At 36.6% G+C, this 20,519-nt stretch overlaps 1 protein-coding gene across 1 annotated transcript in view; it reads right to left on the reverse strand.

Annotated features, from left to right (window-relative positions):
• PIGK (phosphatidylinositol glycan anchor biosynthesis class K) overlaps window positions 1–20,519 on the reverse strand; it is a 68,380-nt gene that overhangs the window by 10,913 nt on the left and 36,948 nt on the right. The window contains exon 10 of the mRNA XM_080406932.1: window positions 12,042–12,117. Coding sequence (XP_080263058.1) covers window positions 12,042–12,117 — 76 coding nt within the window. The remainder of the gene's footprint in view (window positions 1–12,041; window positions 12,118–20,519) is intronic.

Genomic DNA, 20,519 nt, shown 5'->3' on the forward strand with positions numbered 1-20,519 from the left:
GAAAAATTCCAAACAAGTTAGGCATAATTTGGGGATGCCAAAGGCAGCTCCTTCATAGCCCCAAAGAGACTTCTACAGAAAAATTAGCTGCAAGCTAGGAAAGAAGCCCTTCCTCTGCATATAAAAACAGAAGTCTTACTAATCAACGACCACTTAGGAGTACTGCTTACTTTCACATTTGCTAGTAAGCCTCATTCTGAATGCAAAACTTGTTCCACCAAAGACTCCTCCTATGGAACTGCAAAACTGATCACTAAAATGAATGCCACTCTGGAACAGTATTTCTTCTGTTAAATACTGTATTTACTAAAAGAAAAAGTGATTTAATTTACCATTAAAAGGTTTTGCTAAATCAGTGTTCCTTTAATCAGGGAAGTCTTAAAAATTTATTCTAGGTCAAGCATAAATTTTAAATTACTGCCCTAGCACTTTACAGGCTGTTATGATATCGACAAGATTTATAATGTTTTAATTCAATAAAGATTAACAAAATAAACGTAGCAGTAGCTCTTCATTCCATGGTATTTTCAGCTTTTAATTTACATTAAAAGACAATGAATAAAATTATTAAGTAACATATTTTTTTTATGTGGACTTTTACTGCTACTGTTTACTATAATAATAATGAACATGATAGTCTCCACAACCCAAAATTCTACTGCTAGGAATTACATTTTCTCACTAAGGTTTCTGTGGTTTAGTTGTCTTCATCTAATATTGATATTTGGTACTTGGATGTAATTAAGAATAGGGGAACCATTCTCAGAATACTATTCCAATCCATTAGGCAAATTTTCTCACTATGATATGAAAATTTTCATCTACTTAATTAGCACACCTACTTCTTCCAAGCCTAAGTGCACCTAAGCTATGTTTTATGATGGCCCAAGGAAATAAGAAAAGAAACCACAACACATCAATTACGCCTCCACTCAACTGTACAACTATTTTAAAATGTGTGAACAGTTAAGACAAAATTGAAAAATTACCATAATAGGCTTTTGACACTTCCCTGCTTAAGCAAAAATTAATTCTAACTCCCTGTTTTTATGCAAAGCCTTTATAATTTCTCTAATCTCGAGTTCCCATGACAGGGAAACAATACTTTCAAGTACAAGAGTGTAAGGCTTGGCATCTTCTCTTTTTAGTTATGCAGTTTATTTGATGGAAGTCTAAACCGCTAAGCCTCCCTTTGTGCTTAATTTAAGCCATCCTCAGTGGAAATACAAGTTAATTTAAGTAAAATGAAGTTTTAGGAAGAATGTGTTCTTTTGCACAGAAAGCTTGACTAAAGCAAAGTTTTTTTTTAAATGCAGCATCTGTTTCCTGAATTGCTCTAGAACCTGTAATAAAAATGAACTAAAAAGAAGCAAAATTTTGTAAACGCTAATTTCATGTGTGACACATTATAAACATAAAAACAGTCTAATGGATTAATCATTTTACCAGTTTTCAGTTTCATCTCGCATCATGCACGAAGACACTCTACCAATGTAATGAATTAGTATATTCTAAGTGTAAGACATTAAGAATCTTCTGCTTTATTAATGGTGACTATTATTAGAACCTACTGCTTATGTTACAAAAGTAAATCAGCTATATTGCTTGTATACACTTCCATACGCAATAAGATGCGTGGATCACATACGAAATTCATGAGTTATTTCATACATTTCTTTGCCCTGAACCACATTTAAAGTATTCGTACATCAGCTACTATAATACAGTAGCACATGGTGTATTATGATGCCTACAAACCTATTAAGGTCACAGAAAGCTTGTGCATATATTTAGTCTATTCCCATGTGTGGCAAAGGTATATTATTTGCATACCATTATGCACTGAAAAACCTATTCAATTATCCCCACTGGAGACAACTCACCACAGTGACCTAAATACTATTCGCTGTTCCAGTATCTGAGGGAACAGCAAATAAATGGGACCCAGTGCAGACAAATCCAAAAAGACTCAGAACATGTAAGAATCCAGGCTTATAAATGACAAATGCAAATGAATGCAGAGCAGTATATCACAAAAAAATCTCACGGAAGCAAAGAATAATGAAAAAAGTGAATTATAAGCTTAATAGAGGGCTGGAATGTTGAGAGTGAAAATGGCTGGAGAGATAATTTTAGCAAAAAAGCTCTGACATTAGCCAAGCTTATTATGACCACAAAGGACAGCGAAGAGTCTCAAATCACAGATCTCACTTTAAAATAACCTCCTTACATTTGCAGTGGCAGCAGCAGTTCTAGTATCAGCTGCCCAAAACAAAGTGAGACAGCTATTGATATTTTATCTATGGCACTGTGCAACAATTCACGTGACATTAGCAACTGAGACCCAAGGGACACGTACATATTGCTGCTTCAGGAACAGCTGCAATATCGTGCATACTTTCTGTAATCACATATAGGTACTAATATGCCATAATTGTCCTCCTCATTTATATTCCCCCCGTAATTACAATATTTTGATTAAACATTTACCAGCTCTACTCACTCTCTTTTCTAGTCATCCTTCCTAATTTTCAATATAGCCACAAAGAAGGCAAAATTATAAATAAAGTATCTATGTACTTTGTGCAGAAAGTCAGAAGAGATTAATGTAACAGTCCTTTATGGTCTTAGTCTACAAATCAGAATCTCTTACTGTTAACCTCGTTTTGCTTTTTGCCAGCACAGTATGTGGTTTACTTTAAGCTGTAAACATTTTTGAACTCATCTCTCTATAAAGCTCTGAACACAGCTACAGCACAACAGAAACAGTAACTACAAAATCACAGTTGTGAGCAGGTTGTAAAGCACAACAAAAGGGAATCATGGCACAATCTGTCCAAAGCCAAAACAGAGACACAGAAAGATCAGTACGGCATATTGAAAGGTTTGGGCACACAGGATCTTCAAACACAGGGATGATTCAGCTGAAAAAAACACTTTTTTTTTTTTTTTTTTAATATAAGAAATCTAAAAATTTTTAGAGTTCATGTTCAGATAGCTACTACCAACCCTCCAAATGCAGTTATTTGAAGTTCAGATGAGTAAACCACAAAGATCTACAGCACTCAACAAAGCTTGACATGTTACAGTCACTTCCTGGACCTCTTCCTTCATTTTACATTTCAGATAGTGTTTATTAAAAAGAAACGATTACAGGAATTACCTCTCAAAGATGCTGCAGATTCAACCTGGCACCTGTAACAATGATAGCTACTACAGAGCCAGGGTACCTTTTCATGGATTTTGTAACAGTACAGCTGCTATATGCTGGTGGGTATGAAACTGATGTCTCATAATCCACGAAATGGATGACACTACATTCACATATAATGCCTCGTATTACCAGTATTCTCAAGGGCAAACTGGACAGTCCCATGATATGCACAAAAGCCTTAAATTTATTTCCATTTCAACCTTCCAGAGTAACAAGTATTTATACTCTTACGTGCTCATGAGAAAGATAAACATTTTCTGGGACTATACATACACTTTATCAACTTTGGCTGATACTACCTATTCTAGCTGGCTTCAGAAATTCTGTAGTCATACACCCAGCCAGGCTGAAAAATGCCTTTTTTTTTTTTTTTCTAAAGCAGTATTTTTCAGCTCATTGCTGCACTTAATGAGCACAGGACTCTTAACAGGAATGGGTGAGAGCAGAGTGTGGCCACTTGAGGGGCAGCCCCTAGTTAAATTACTCCAAGCTGCCTGTCAAACTGATCTCCCATCCTATGCCGAAGAATAAGGAAGATACTATGACGATCTTTAAATATGAGGGTTTTCATAGGTCAGGGAAAGAGAAAAGAGACACGACCTCAGAAAACCTGAAGTTTGGTGCTATACTCCTTTGTCCAAACTGCAGGACCTGTACTAGAATAGTCATTCTGAAAACACTACACCAGTTGCATCCATTTCTGTTGCATCTCTCTGAAGAAGTTACTATTTTTGAAAGAGAGTATGATCTAGGGGTTACTATCATCTTGCTGGGTGCCACTTCTGTGAAGAAGCAGTAAATTTACATTCCAAGACATGACAGCAGAGACTGGACCCTATGGATGCCCAGACAAGCTAATAATGTGCACGCACACCAAACAGAACATTTTGACAGTAACTGCTCAACTATCTGTTCTTAACAGAGCTGTGTAATAGGAAAAAAAGAGGAGATAATTTTATTGTTTTTAAAATATACTTTGGTTTCATTTTTTTAAAAAACGCAAGGAAGGAGGTAAAGTTATATTTTTTCACGCATAAACAGTGAAAGAATGATGGACCATGCACGCAACATTTGCGGCAACAAAAAGCTACCACCCATCTCCAATGTCTCAGGGCAGCAGGAACAGGCAAAGGTTCCCCTTCTTGGCTTACAGAAAATGTTCAGTGTGGTATTTCTAGTAGGAAATCATTGAAAACAAGAACCCTACAGCTGACTGTTCAGGTTCCTCATGCAAGATACCTTTCAATGCTTTTAGTTATTCAATCCATTGTATTCAGCTGTAATGTGAAGAATTTAATACCACATTCAGTTCCCCTGTAATGCTTGGTCAGCAACAAAAACACTCGTGCTTCTTTTCTGGCTCTGCTGAGCAGTGTTGCGTGCAGACGAAGGAGCTCCCTATGCATGAATATTTTGGTGGTCTATCCTTACAGAAATGAATTTTCTCATAACTACTGCTAAATTTTTTAAGATTTGGGAGGCAGCATTTGAAAGAAAAATAATTCTAAGGTACTTGAAGACTAAGAGAAGAGCTTTCATCTAATATTTCATCTTAACAAAGAGATAAAGAAGCAGAACTTTCCCTGTGGTTGAGAAACAGTAAAATAATGACCCTAGATAAGCAGAAAGTGATCACCCACAACAGTCCTTTAATGAGAAGATGGAAGAACAAAGACTGCTTTACTAGGTCTCTGCTTCCAGAGGGTTTCCCTCATGCTCAGATGAAAACCACAGCAAAACAAAAGCAGCTGTGCCTTGTCTGTAAAAACAGATCATCAGTAATTTACACTAACTCCACATCATTGTATTCTGTGATTGGAAAGAACTAATGAGAAAAACAACAGCAAATCAAAAAAATTACAGTTTAAATCTTTTACAAAAATACTTTATGCTACACACAGAAATACATGCTATTCAGGAATGCTACAACTTTGCTTATTAGATTTCATTAGGCTAACATGCTACTTCATTTCTGAATAAGAAAAAAAAAAAAAAAAAAAAAAGAGAGACACAACATTGTGCAGACTACTGGCTTACATATGAACACCCTGAATACCACCACTGATTCTGCAGTAGCTCACTAGATGAAAAAATACCTGAAAATGTTTCTGGTTTAATGTTTTGCCACCAAAAGATAAGTACCGTCTAAAACCAGGTCAAGATTATGTTTGGTGATTTCTTGGGAGTTAGTCAGAGAAACAGGCAACTATTCCAGTCTTAATTTATTATTTATAGAAAACAGTACTATCAAAATAATTAAACATTAATTCTCCAGATTTAAAAGTACACATTACATACATTACGTGACTCACACAGCCAGACTCTGCTACTCGCAATTTTTTAAATCAACCTTAATTTTAGAAGTAATACTATAGAATGAACTTCAAAGCACCTATATGCACCAAATGGCAGAGCGCTGGCAGGAATATCTCTGCTGCTCTATGACATATTTGGTGGTTGGCAAAACCGTGCAGTAATAGCTTGTCACAGAAAGTTTTTTTCTGCTCCTTTTGAGCACTGAGTTTTCTACTAGGTAGCATTCAATTTAAATGCAGTAAAAAAAAAAAATATTAAATAACCTCTTGCAACAGTAAGAGAAATTAAACCCACATGCTGTATATAATTTAAGGAAAGAAGCAAGTTCTTATTTCCTGGATAACATCCAGTCATGATTCCACTTGAGCCCACTTCATTAAGAGTGCTAAAATGCAAGCAAACCACCTCCAGGTTACACAATTCACAAACCTATTTTTAATACAGAAAAGGAATTGAAAAAAAGAATCTTAGTAAAACATATTAATTTCTAACTACTATAGATCCCAAGTGCCCTAGACGAAGAAAACCCAGACCAGCAAAATGCGCACAGCACACCTGGATTTAGTTCTGCACATGAAAATAGTCAGAATGCCTGAGCCCCAGAAAGGACTTCAGATCAGCTTGTGAGGAAGAGGATGTCGACAGATTCCCACGGCACGCACCAGAAACAGCTTTTCTCACCTCTAGTCTGGAACAGACAGACATGAACTCTGCCAGAACGGGCTGCTGTTCTCCATATACCCCAAAGTGGCCACAAAAAGTGACAATGGTAAGGGGACGACACTGTCTTCAGTATTTTGATCAGAATTGCAAAAGTAAAGCCTGACCAGGCAGGGGTCCTAGTGCAAGGTGAACATGACACAAAGCTTTTTGTTGAGTAGCCACATAACGTATTTTGTTAAAATAAAACTAAATTACAAAATGAGAGTACTTTCTAATCTTTGGTAGGAATATTTCAATTTTTAATCATCCTGAAAAAAATCAGTTCTGACAAAGAAAAACAATCCAGAAAAGATGTTGTGTCTGGGCTAACACGTACAGCAAAATTTGGACCTTTTGATGAAAGGTCATATTTTATCTCTGACATCATCTAGCTGAATACCATGATCAGAGTTTTAAAAAGCAAGCTATGCTTTAAAGTTATTTTCAAACACAGCGACAGGAATGGATTTTCATGGAATGTATAAATAGCTGTGTCTAAAACTTTACACATCCAACCTGACACGTCTAAGTATCACAAGTTGGTTTTGAACCTCTTAGCCTGTAAAGACACAGTAAAGTGTATCAAGTATCAAAGCACTTTAAAAACTTTTAATAAGTTATTATCCATAAACCAAAATTACTGTCTGCACCAAAAATATCAAAATCTGGGTAACTGCTGTGCTACTAAACACCCCACATACTTGGCCGAAGTTCTGAACACCACTACTAGTTTTTATAAAACATAAATAGGAACCAAGACTCCACCACCAGCACAGGTGTAGCCAGCATGAGAGGACCTCCTGAAACATAACAACTGCCAAAGGGCAGCTACAGGCCAATGGGCAAGGCACCACTGTGATCCCTGAATGTTCAAGTTATACTTTCAAGACTGTATCAGCACGTGATGGGTTAATTTTCATATCGAGCAATTCACAGATCACAAGCCACATAAAATCACTTTAATTTAACGTTTGTGAAAACATTTAAGTCTGAGAGCTAAAACTGTTGTATTATAGATAATCAAATAATACTTCAAAAAAATCTATACAACATAGTGTTCTATTTTCTTAATACTGTTTCAACAATTTCTGCCACACGCTGCTGAAGAAAACCTCTCTCAATTAAATCAGTGTGAAACAGGAATAACATCAACAAATGCAATAAACTAACACCCCTCTACTATATGAGAATGAGGCCCCAAGAATTAATAAAAACTAATCCTCTAACCAAAAGGATATTTTTATTTTTTTTTTTGGGGGGGGGCGGGGGATGAGAAGGGCAAACTTGTTACAGAAGCACAGAAGTTATGGAAACAAAAAGCTTCTTGCAAGACTTAATACAGAATTGCAGCTCTACAGTCATGTTATAACTCTGGAGATCCCCTTCTCATCATCTTTCTTCAATTTCTTACTTAATTTCCCTTATTGTGGACTGCAGTCAACAGCCTCAAACTTGACTGGATGTGGCAACTCCCTAACATCCTCTGAAGAGACTCAGCAAAGCTAACGGTGCTCACACGGGTTGCTCAACTAGAATCAGGAATAAACACGCGTATGACTCAACAGGGTTAGCATGGTCTGCCCAGTAATCTCCTCTGATTACAGAAGGTATTTTCCACTGAGGCATCTACAGGGAGGCTACAGAAAGGCACTGGTTAAAAACTCTAAAAAAAACCCCAAAAACTTAACACACACCTCCAAAAGGAAACGCAATCTAATTTAATTAGAAATTACATCTAACATCCCCTCAGACATTCCTCTACAGGAGAAAATACCTAGGAGCTCTTATTTATAAGTAAATGTGCATCTGTAATTCATGTCAAATTTTAAGTCAATTGTGCGTGCAATCGCCACTATGGGCTGGATCTTAGTTTTCTGCAATACCATCCTGTTTTAATAGCATATTAATTTATCTGCTTAATATTTTACAATGGACTAAAGTAAGTATGCAACTTCACTGTGGTCTGAATTTGCTGTTTCATTTTGTTTTCAATTATAACAACATCAGGAGATTTGGCATTTATCCACTGGAATGTGCCTCTTGTCAATAAAACATTCTTCCACCAGTAAAACACCTGTAACAACTTAAATCTCTTCAGTATCCTAAATCCCAGTTAGTTAAAATACGTTAACGCATCATGACATTCAGAACATAAGCAATGGCACTAAGGTACTTTTATTAAAATACCTTGCTGAATTGGAAGGCCAGCAATGAATATCCTTTATGATAAAAGAAAACAATCTTCTCAAACACAGTTTCCCCTGTTCTTTCACCAGACCTGTTTCAACTAAAGATAAGTGCAGAATTAAAGTAGTTTTTCCTTTTTCTGCACCCTTCCCTTTTTTTGGCCTTACTATTCATAAACTTGACTCCAAATAGCTGCATGGTATGCATGGCTGTGCACAAAGAACCTCATTAGAAAAGCTGTCTTATGCGGGTGTTCCTCTGAAAGCTTAACTTTTGCCAATTTTTCCCAAGTTTATATTATGAAATGCATTCTTTTACCAAGCAGTAACAGTTTATTTCAATTAAAAGCACCCATTTTTCTTTTTTGTTTTTGAAAACTGAGAAAGCTACTTTACTTACAAATGTCTGATTTTAATTTGTGTCTAAAAACTAGTGGCTTAAATGACAGCATTTGTTTTCATTCTGCTATTTAATTTCTTCACATTTGTCTTTTTAATTAACCATGGTCTAATGCATTAGATGTAACACATTTCTGAGAGTTAGAACTGTGAACTTTATAGGGTTGTTACGCTTTTGTTTTTATACTACTATAATAATAAATAGTTCCTAGTGCTATAAAGTTTAAGATCAATCCCAAAATCAGATTCTGCGCCTCCTTTCATTAAACAGTTTAGATGTAACAAATCTGAAATTTTCTTGTGGAATAATCAGATTAGAAATCAAAAGGTTATTTCTGGTCATTAGTATAATATTTTCTAAAGTACCAGAGATTAAGCACTCAAGAGAACATTAGAAATCACATATAAATGCCCAAGGAAAGCTTGCAGACTTTTAGTAGTGTTCAGGAGAATAAATTTACAGTGAAATTTGGATAGAATTAGTGGCCATGTTGGTTACTAACTGTAACTAAAATGTACTTTGGCATTATACTGATTTAGGACACCTGCCTAAGATTGTGAAATTTTGATGTATATTCATGCTATAAATATAAAATACTGATGCCTTTATTTCTGCCTAGAGGTAAATAAAACATGGGTTAACACGAAAGAAATCTTACGTATGATACAGAACCAACAACAAAGGCCCACGCTAAACCACAGGGATTACCCGTTTGGATAGAGGATCGTAACACCACAAATACTATTCACTAGTTTTATTCATTTTTTATTTCTTGTAATTTCTTTCTTTTTTCTTAACGCAAAAAACACTTGCTCGTAAAACTTACTATGGCCCTTGCACTGCATCCCAGTTGTCACAGGTCCCTCAGAAATGATACATTATGATCTCTGCAGTACTCATTCACCAGGACACTGATGCAGAGAACACTTAACCGGCGACAGCTCCTAAAGGCTCAAAAAGGGCATCGCCATCATACATCACTGGGGCATAACGCCCGACTCCCTGACACTACAGCTACAGTGGTCATTTTATTCTGTTTCTTTACATCAAAAACATCTGCAGTTCTGTTGGGTCTGGTTTGCTGCCTTGTGCAGACCACAGCTCTATACTACTGGTAAATATGTTTAGCAAACAGATCAGAGCACATAAAAACAGATTCTTGCCTTTCCACAGTGCAAGATTCTATTGCAGTATAACATACAGTAGCCAAATGAACCCTCTGTGGTTATTACCCACCTAATGTTGTAAAAATACTACTATGACATTTCGTCTGGTCGACCATCTTAAAGGTTAATTCCGTTTCCTATTTGAGATTTTCCTCTAGGTGAGCCATTCCATGCACTTTCTATTTACTGATTCCAAACAACCCCCAAACTGTTTCATTGCTCACTCTCACTGTTAAGAACATATTGACTGGCTGCCTGCTCTGCTGTTTAATTCATTTATGCTGAGAGGCAGGCATGAAGACAGAATTTTAAATGTGACATTTGCAGGCTGTTGGGTCATTTGAAGCTCTGACAACACCAGGGAGTTCCTGACATACAAACTGGTCCTGATTTCCAATCTTCCATGTTCTGAACACATCAGAGATTCTTCCTGGAGGTGCAGATTTCAACCAAAAGTTTTAAAATCCCTTGTGTTTACATCTTGCAGAAAAGACTTGTACACTTTAAAGTTCTAAAATAAAGCTTATGTTTCCTTTAAGGTAAAACCAGCTCTGCCTGCAGCGTGCGAACAAACTGCTTAAAAACACTGATTGACAAAGGTATTCAGAAAGATCTACAGTAATAATTAATACTAATAGGATTTTGTAAGCCACTTTGACATGAAGTGGACTTTAATTTGTTCCTGTTGATCTTTAAGCATTCAAAAAGAGTCTGATACCACAGCTTTATCTAACGTTGCCTATCTGGCTCATCGCTACTCTGATCAACACAAAAAGTCTCAGTTTTCAGGCTGTAAGCTTTCTTTATCTCAAGGCAGTGAATGGACTGTACCATTTTATCTTCCGTGATGAAATGTTGTTATCTTCCCCAAATTTCAGGTCAATTTTTCAGACCATACCTGATTACCTGGAAGATTCCACACTGGCAAGGTACCATTAGGAAAACAGTTATCTGATCTATTCAGTCATGACTTAGGAAAAATGTAGTTACTTCTCCCTGAAGCAAGTCTCACGTCTACAAAGTTTAAAAATATTTTTTCTAATAGAAAATTCCAAATGACTGCAACAGAGTAGGTGTTTGTGCTTTCTCTAAATCATCACCAAGCAGGGAGATGCTAAGTCTCAATACTAATTTTTTACAGTATATCACAAGTTTTATGTATATTATTTGGCCACGAGTGTTTCCATGAAATAGGCAGAGCCACTGTGGCTAACGGCAAAGAATAAGAAGGCACATGAATATAGACTGGGCATCTAATCTACCAGCAGGTCAGACTGAGAATCAGACCTTGAACTTTTAAAAACGAGCAAGAAGGGAGTACAGAATCTTCTGCACAGGAAAGATTTCTTCCTCCTCCTTGCCATAAATTAGAAGGGGTAAAAAAAAAGGGGGGGGAGGGGCATGCTATAATAAAAACTGTAGCCTTCTATTCAATCTCAGCTCAGATGTCCACATCATCCCTCATTTGTTTACCTAAATCAATGGAAGAGTATTGATTATAAATAAGGACACAGTCAGAAAGCACAATCTAGGTGAAATCTCGACCTCTGGGTTTTTTTATTGTGCAAAACAAAAAGGAAACAAAAAAACCTGTGCAAAGCAGAAAGTATGATGACACTGCTATAGTTACAAATAGAAACAGTGATAATTCAGAACTGAATTAGGAGGGGAGATTGTTTTCCCAACTCAACTCACCATGACAATTATTCCACAATAATGATTCTATACTTTGGCTGCTTTTTCAGGAAAGGGAATATGATTTAGGTCAAGATGCAAATTTGAAGTAGTTAATGTACTTTTTTTCCTTTTATATCAACAGACACAACAATTTTAACAGCAACCTCCGAAGTGTTAACCGTGTCATACAGCAAGCATCTTTTCCTTGCCGTGCTCTGAATAAGACTTTTATAATTTAATAGTTGTCATCTGAACAAGAACATGTTGCTTTTACATACTTCCAGCATGAGGACATTGATTCTGTGTCACATAGAAAAGCAGTTTAAGTATTACAGACCTTGTTTAATCTCAAAGAAAATATTTACATCAGAAGGACATACCTGGTGTATTATCTGAGCTACAGGAAGTTGTTCGGCATATTTTAGTGGTTCCGTTTCCAACTCATCCTTTGGAAGCCTGGGAAGAAAGGAAGTTAACATTTATCAAAGTTAGTACAACATTTACCAAGTTAAATTGCTGGAATATAAGTTTCAGGTACATTACTTTTAAAAGTATCATATCTAGGAGGTTATTTTGCTTAAGATTAAGAAAAAGTGCATTTTAAGACTTTAATTGAATATATTTCTTACAAAGTTGACTGACAGAGTAAATTCATAGAAAACAGAAATCAGTGTAACATTGTGAATTTTCTTCCTCGACCAAAACACAAATTTAGCAGCAGAAACCTAAGAAAACCTTTAAATTTAGTTTCAGGCAAAGTGCTGGTGAAAGCTGGATTGAAATCCCCACGGAAAAGAAGTCTTATGCATTTACAGAGCAGGTTCAGCGCTGCTAACAATACAAGCTTCTTTACTCAATCCTGCCAACATAATTCAAATATGACCATTGCAAAAGGCCAAGAGGTATTATTCAGCATTTCCCATTTTTGCTGCAAGTGCAGATCAGTGTTAGCTGTGGTAGAAGTTCAACATCACAAACATTTGTGCATTTGCCAGCACAGTGGTGTGTACTACTGGTTTCAAAAAAGCCAAAGAAGTAGTGTGAACAAAAAAAGAATACTTCACAAAGAAAATGCATCACATCCCTTTAAACTTTGAATAAACTGTAGTTGCAACTGAATCCATATCAGAATCCATAAGCAGTCTCTTAAAAGGATATTTAAATGATAGTAAATTAATATGAAAGCATGTTTTAAACCCTTCAACCATAGTGCTTTCATCTACTGGAACTGCACAGCATGTGCTACATTTTCAAAGTATCATTCAAGGTTCCATCAGCCATTCCTCAGTCTTTTTGAAGAGTTCTGAATATAGGAATTTGAGTAATATGACAAGACAAGAAGGGGGGGGGAAGCCCCTACAAAAACAAGGCCTTTCTCTAAAGTTAAAGCAGAATAACTTTCAGATAAAAACTGTGTCAAAGACATTATTTTCCAGGTTCAAATCACTACCTTATACCCATTCTAGTAAAAAATGATTAATGCTTGCTAGGTTAATTTACCTGCAGACCTACTGTCAGGTAACAGCCAAAAACTACATGCTCAGTCACTGCACTGGGAGCCAACAGGCTGTCGTAAGGGAGAGGACAATAAATGCACATCTCTTCCCTTCTCCATTTCTGAATTTGTTGCAGTTTGAAATGCTTTTAATCTCCAAATAAGAGCCTGAATACCCAGAAATTTGTAATGAACAGAGTATGAGGAAGTAATGAAAGTCTTACTGTGTAAGAAATCTAAAAGCAGAGAATGAAAGAAACATGGCAGTATTTCAAAAGACCACAGTGACAGCCCATCTAGAACTGTTTAACGTACTTAAGAAAAATTAAGTCAGCAAGCTCTGAATTACTGAAGCTGGTATACTGGAAAAGCTCGTTTACTTATATGATTTTTAGAGTTTTTGGACCATTATGGCAATGACGAATTTGTACTTAAACCATGAAATATACTACCATTATAGTCCAATGCAACCATTAGAGCTCAGGGTGGGCTCAGCAACTCCACCGCAGTGTGCAGAAGGAACCTTTCCACTCGTTTCCTTTCTGCTTTCTACCATTTGCGGAATCCTGACTGGCAAACATACCCTGCATAGCTAGCCACGGTCTGTGTGAATTTGAGATGGCTTCTGCTCTTCTGGGAGCCTGTTAGCTGACACAACACCTTGATTTATGGATACCACCCACGTAAAGGGGTTTCTTAGCCGTAGTTCTAGATATGAAACCACTGTACACAGAACAAAATACTCATCAATATCTTGAACACTTATCTCTTCACAGGGATGCTGCAAATGTGGAAAAAAACCCAACCACCCAGTATCTCAAATCCCAAAATTAAATACTCAAAGCTGCAAGTAACAGCTACAATTATTATAAACTGAAAGTTTGCAGAAGAGGGGAAAAAAAAAAAAGAAAGAAAAAAAAAAGGCTTGTCTGTTCTATCAAGGACTGTGTATATTTGAAAATGTTTTCTGTCTAGACAGCATCAGCATTCCCTTGCATACCCAAACACCCTCCTTGTCGATTGCAGAAAAAAGACCTTTCCAAATATCAAAGAATTTAAAAAAAGTAAGAAAAATTATCAAAATAATTTTGAGCCTTAGGAACGTTTACTAAAAAAATAAGAAGGGGAAAACAGAATAAAGATGTATTTTTAAACTAGTTAGATTTAAATAGAAATTAGGCTGACAGGAGCCTTTCAACATCAAGAAAGATTTTTTTAGTTTTTTCTAATTTACTTTCTGAAAAAAAAATCAAGTCCACTGAACTACACTACATTTTGAATATAAATTATAAGTTATAGATTACATAGCTGCACATTATAATATATATACATACACATTTCAACATATATATACACACTATAATATGCATACATGCACACACAGGTATTTTAAATTAAGAGTTCAAAACTGTTCTCTCAAAACTTTTGCTTCAGTGCTATGAACTTCTCATATATGTATATGTACTCAGCGATGTGCTAGTTGTCAAGTCTACAAAAGAGAGAGTTTTGATTGATTCTTCTCTCCTGCATATAAACCTCCTCAACTGGATGAGCATGTATCTCAGTCTTTTATATCAAACTACAAAAATTAAAGCATGGAAACTCAAAACTCTTGACAAAAAAAGATTCATGAAGTATTGCCCAACTGTATGCTTTACCTGGAGCAAGTCATAAACTTGAGCCAGCGGGTGTAATAAAACAGTGTATCAATAAACTTTGTACATTTAAGTTTTCTAAATAAAGAGCAAGAATAACTCACAGCACCTCTGCAAATTTGACAATAATAGCATAGTCTTCATAATCATGATCCTGCAATGGCCTTACTGACTTTGATCAATCTTTTTTTTTTTTTTTTTGCCTGAATGCCTAAGCATACATATGGCTTCACAAAGTTTCTTCTAAATGCTTTGTTCCCAACTCTTTCTCTGATCAGCTCTCAGAATATTTCAACCCATTTTCCTAGGGTTAGTCTCATCTGCTACTCACGGTTCTGACCAAGAGTCTTATCTGAACGGTTTTTCTATTAGCTGTTCATAGCTATTTATACATTGGAAAATGTAGATAAAAGTATCTAATACTAGTGAGTCTTTTTAGCTAAAAAAACCAGAATTTACCCTGAGAAGTTTTGTTGTATTTTAATCAAATAGAAGTAAAACTTCCATGAAAAATCCACACTTTTTGCTGATTTATCTTTCTCATTTTCCTATCAAGTGATGATACCGATGTCAGAAATTGAACTCCATGACAGAGTATCTTCCAGGCCTCAGTTTTCAAGTACTTACATACAGTCAGTTTGGAAAATGCTTCAAAATGTCCAGCATGCTAAGTTCTACCAGTATAATACATCAGTTAGACATACCACTTTCAGTACTCATTTTAACAGATATAAGCAATATAAATTCTTATTTATTTATGAGAGAACTGTTTTACTATGAAGGCTCCATAGGTCAGCACAGAAGATGTTCTGCTTCCTTCTCTTTTCCAGGGTGGAAGAAGAGAACGGGTCAGGAAAAAGACTCCATTACAATCATCCTGACTTTGCCTCTCCTTTTCACAGAGGGATGCAAGTAATTTGGTTACTACTCGCCTTCCAGAGATAGTTTACAGATGCCTGAGCTGTCATTCACTTTTGTTCAAAACCAGTGATGTCGGGGGAGGGGGGTGGTGGTGGTGGAAACAATTTTAAAAAATTCTCAATTGATCGAATTTGTGCTCAAATCATGCGTGGCAATTTGAGGCTGTAATTTCACAAGATTATTTGGCCTCACTGTTTAGTTCATTTATATTTGACACTTAAACCTTTATAAAATTAAGGGCTAATCTGTTGTAACACAAAATCCTTTGTATGTTTAATTTCTTTCAAAACAATCCTATTTATTACAAAAAAAGTCATTTTTCATTAATTAATCTTCCAGTAAGAAATGGTCCTTTCTGTCTCAATTGAGCATGATAGCAGAGTGCTGCCAACAGTGCCAAAGCAAGCTAACACAGTGGCATATCAGCATATATGGCATCACGCCTGACAGTTGGTAACGTAAAACGTCAGGAGATCTTGATTTTCAGGGAGAAAACTAGAAGGAAACATAAAATCAGAAGAGAAGTGGGAAGCAGTAAGAGATAGAAGAGGAGGATCTTGAAAAATTCAATTTAGAAGTTATTTTTATACTGCCACTGTGATTGCTCTTAGATGATGGAAAGTAAGCATGAAACAGAAACTGTGGAAAGTGAAATCTAAATCCAGTAAAATGTGTCAAGATATTTAGTGAAAAATCTTATTTATTCTTTATATTTGCATGTTCGCTCTTATGGGAAAAATTCTGAGAGAATCAACGTGTGCTAAAGAAAAATAAATCCCTAGCATCAATAGGTGGCACATTTTGCCACAAGTGCTAATCTAGCCTACAGTCTGCTACACAGAATAGCTGCAGTGGCTTTAGGGCAGAGATGTATTTTATCTCATGCAAGTATTACAGAAATACAGGGGAAAAAAGACCAACACGTGATCACTAACTGGTTTGCTCATGGCAGAAACGGGCTGTTAAGACACTTCAAGAAAGAGAAAAGTCTAGATAACAGGACAAGCCATAAAACCTGGCACTCTGGGCAAATACAAGCATTCACTAATCATATGTGGCAACAGGACTAAGGCAAATACTTCTTTCTTCCTACAGAGTCTCTAGATTTGATGGTTTGGACAGGTCACATTCTTTCATGCACAGGTAATACCACACCTCTTTGAAACTACTGGTCCTTGATGATAAATCCTAATACATAACCACCTCTCTTGGAATTTACACAAAAACAAAGAGCGTGAACAGGGTATCAGAGACAAAAATGCATTATGGAAAAAGGGGTTTGGGGATTACCTTCTGTATTTCCTGTGGATGTACATGACTCACACTGCTCCTAAAGTGCAGCCTAGTTTGACACATAAATTCTACATAGTATGAATGAAAAAGTATGAAGGAACAGATCGTCCTACTTCTAAGAAGTGGCTTGAAAGCAGAAATACTGCAACTGATCACAGTCAGTACGTGACCAAAGGATGCAAAAACACAGCAGTGGCCTAAATCAGACACCCCAGACAGAAAGGTTGAAATTATAATCTAAATCTGTGTATAGCACTGATAATTTTATTGACTGTAAATACATGAACATGCTTGCATCTGGCAATAAAGAGAAAACAAAATACCAGATCTTTATGCACCACATCAGAAAAAGTTATTAGGTTTCCTATTAAGGAGAGGCTGAATGGGCTATATCAGGTTTGAGTGAACAGTTTTTAAAATTGGCCATTGAGAAATTTATCTACCATATCCATACTACAGAAGATTTAGAATTAGACCTTGGATTAATGCCAGGTACTTGATCTATCATCTAAATCCTACCTTCACACGTATTTAAGAACAGAGTATGTTTAAACAACAGAAACACTAATGTATGTGGAAAACACCAGTGCTTGAAACAGATGAGATCATGGTTAACTCTGCTCTTCTCCAAAAAGCATGCTAATCAATCCTTCTCTTATATTTTAAGGGAATGCAAGATTTGCCTATAAGCATGTTTACCAAGTGGATAGTCACAAAGAAAAGAAGCAAACACTCGAGAGCATAATCATTCCAGGGAACTTCCTCACATCTCTTTCATGGCATCAGTTTCTTCTAAGGATCAAAACAAGTCTTTTGGCTACTTAAGAAGCCATTCAGCATACACTTTGTTGCTGCAACCTTTGCTCAGATGAGTGTGGATGCCTCCCTCTAAAACCCTGTTATACCTAATAATGCAAACAACTTCACTCAGTACCACAGTAGCGAGCTTTGGTAAGCTGGACAGCTGGCAGCTTACCTTGGGAGACCTTGCAGGACTGTCTAGCAGAACACTAATGTGCATCTTTTGCAGTTCATTGCTGTGGAGTCTGGAAGTCATGTCTTTGAATGGGTAAGCGATTAGTGCATGTTCAAAGATAAGGAGAGGAGGGAGTTATGTCTACAGTAGAAACACACAGGCATTTCACAAGTACAGCTAAGCACACCGAGATTCTTTGGTCCACAAAAGCTGTGGCCTCTGCTTCATGATGCTTGGAGAGCATAATACAGCAGGCGGCATACTATCAAAGATGGCTTAAAAAGAAGATTGTACCAAAATGAACAATACAATATGAAGAAAAAAATAAATTGAAGGCAAAAATTATCTTTGATGCAATGAAAACCTAAATCAATGTTAGACACAATCAGATTTATAATTACCTGAAGAAGGAAGCTACTGACATGCATTGAAAAGAAAAAAAAATATTACTTCAGTGTGCTGGTCTTTACAGAGAAATAGTCCTGTAGAATAAAACAGCAAAGCATCTTATGGTTTAGAAATGCAAAATACTTTCTGTAATCTGTTCATTTATTTTCAAATAATTGTGAAGGATTTTGACCCAAACTAGTTGTACAGATTTATTCCTAAGAGTTTAAAGAAATATCTTAAGTCTCTAAATGCACAGTGATTTCTGTTAGACCTGATCATAAATGGGTCTGCTGATGTTCCCAGACTCTGCCAGACACATTGAGCTAAAATCTGTTGCTTCAAACTGGATAAAACCAGACTGTAACAAGTGTTTCCTCTGCCTTTCTGTGATCCACACATAATTTCTTATCTAAAAAATTCCAGGTGATTAACCTTTGTCAAGCCACATATTCTTAGCCATGCCAAGATCCTAAAAAGAGGTAATAGAAGTCTATAGTGTTTTAACCAATATTGTCTCTCTGTTCTTTTCAAGCCAATGACTTTTGTCAAAATATGTTTAATCGCTGAAGGGACTCTCTGTTCTTCCTGCTCCTATTTTTACACTCAGGCAAGACACAGGAAAGGAATTAAAAAGAATATTAGCTTAAGTAAGCAGAACTGACTTTGCTGCTACTGGAAAACACATGACCTGTAGGGCTTCATTTTGTTATCTCAAATATTCCACATTCTAGGTAAATTAGAAAACCTCTTTTGAATTAATTTAAACTTCAACATGATGATGTTGCTGAAGCACAAAATGCTAATCAAAAATTTGAGATAAAAAGACCAGCTAAGTCTCTCCTCTATCACTGAAAATCACCATTTGAGTCTACAGTTAAGTTGGTACTCATTGCTTAATGTTAATTCATTCTCACAGCAGGCAGAGTCGGGGGGTGGGGGGGAAGTGTCTCCATCAAATTTCCCAAACTTGGGGCATGTTTATTGCTGTGGTTTAACCCCAGCCAGCAACTAAATATCACACAGCTGCTTGCTTGCTTGCCCCCAGTCCCTGGTGGGACAGGGAGGAGAGTTGGAAAAAGGTAAAACCTTTGGGTTGAGATAAAAACAGTTTAATAAGTGAAATAAAGTAAAAATAATAACAGCAACAACAATAATTGTAATGAAGAGGTGAGGGAGAGAGAGGAATAAAAATCCAAGAGGGGGGTGGGATGGGGAAGTGATACACAGTACAACTGCCCACCACCGACTGATGCCCAGCCAGTCCCCAAGCAGCAGTCTCTCCCAGCCAACTCCCCCCAGTTTATATATTGAGCATGATCTTCTATGGTATAGAATATCCCTTCGGCTAGTTTGGGTCAGCTGTCCTGGCTCTGCTCCCTCCCAGCTTCTTGTGCTGCCTGCTCACTGGCACAGCACGGCAAACTTCAGAAATCCTTGATTTAAAGTAAGCCCTACTTAGCAACAGCTAAAACATCAGTGTGTTATCAACATTATTCTCATAATAAACCCAAAACACAGCACTGCCTCAGCTACTAAGAAGAAAATTAACTCTACCCCAGCCAAAACCAGGAGAAGCCCAGCAATATCGGTGTACTGATGGTCCAAACCAGTCAGAAAAGAACATCGCTCACCTCGCTGAGCAAACATTCAATCTCGTTTGAAGTGCGTATGTGCTGTGTCTAGTAACTGATGCTGAAAGATTTCCCCCTCGGCCCCAGACCTTCCTAATTGCAAGGGAAAACGTTTACAAGTGTTTAAAAAAAACCCTACAGATTATTACTACTCTATGACTAGTAGTTTGGAAACCTGTGACTGCATTTCACAGAAATTTCGAAGAAAATAAAAGCAAACTCTCCCCTGCCACCACATCACACATCAGTTCGAATATTACTACCAGGACATGTTAGAACTATACTTTCAGCTGGATAAGGCAAGCTTGTTCATTTTTCATAACTGAAATTTTATCAGCAGTGCCTAATCTTTACTTAGACTAATTCAACACCACCTGCCAGTGCACAGAAAGTCAGAAAAATCAGCAGGAAGACATTTTAAAAAGCAGAATTAACATGGGAATGTGCCAGGATAGCAGTTCCATTATTTAGAGACCACAATTAGTCTTTATAGCAAA

The sequence above is a fragment of the Falco punctatus genome (assembly GCF_963210335.1).
Source record: "Falco punctatus genome assembly, chromosome: 11".
In the NCBI taxonomy this organism is placed as follows: domain Eukaryota; kingdom Metazoa; phylum Chordata; class Aves; order Falconiformes; family Falconidae; genus Falco; species Falco punctatus.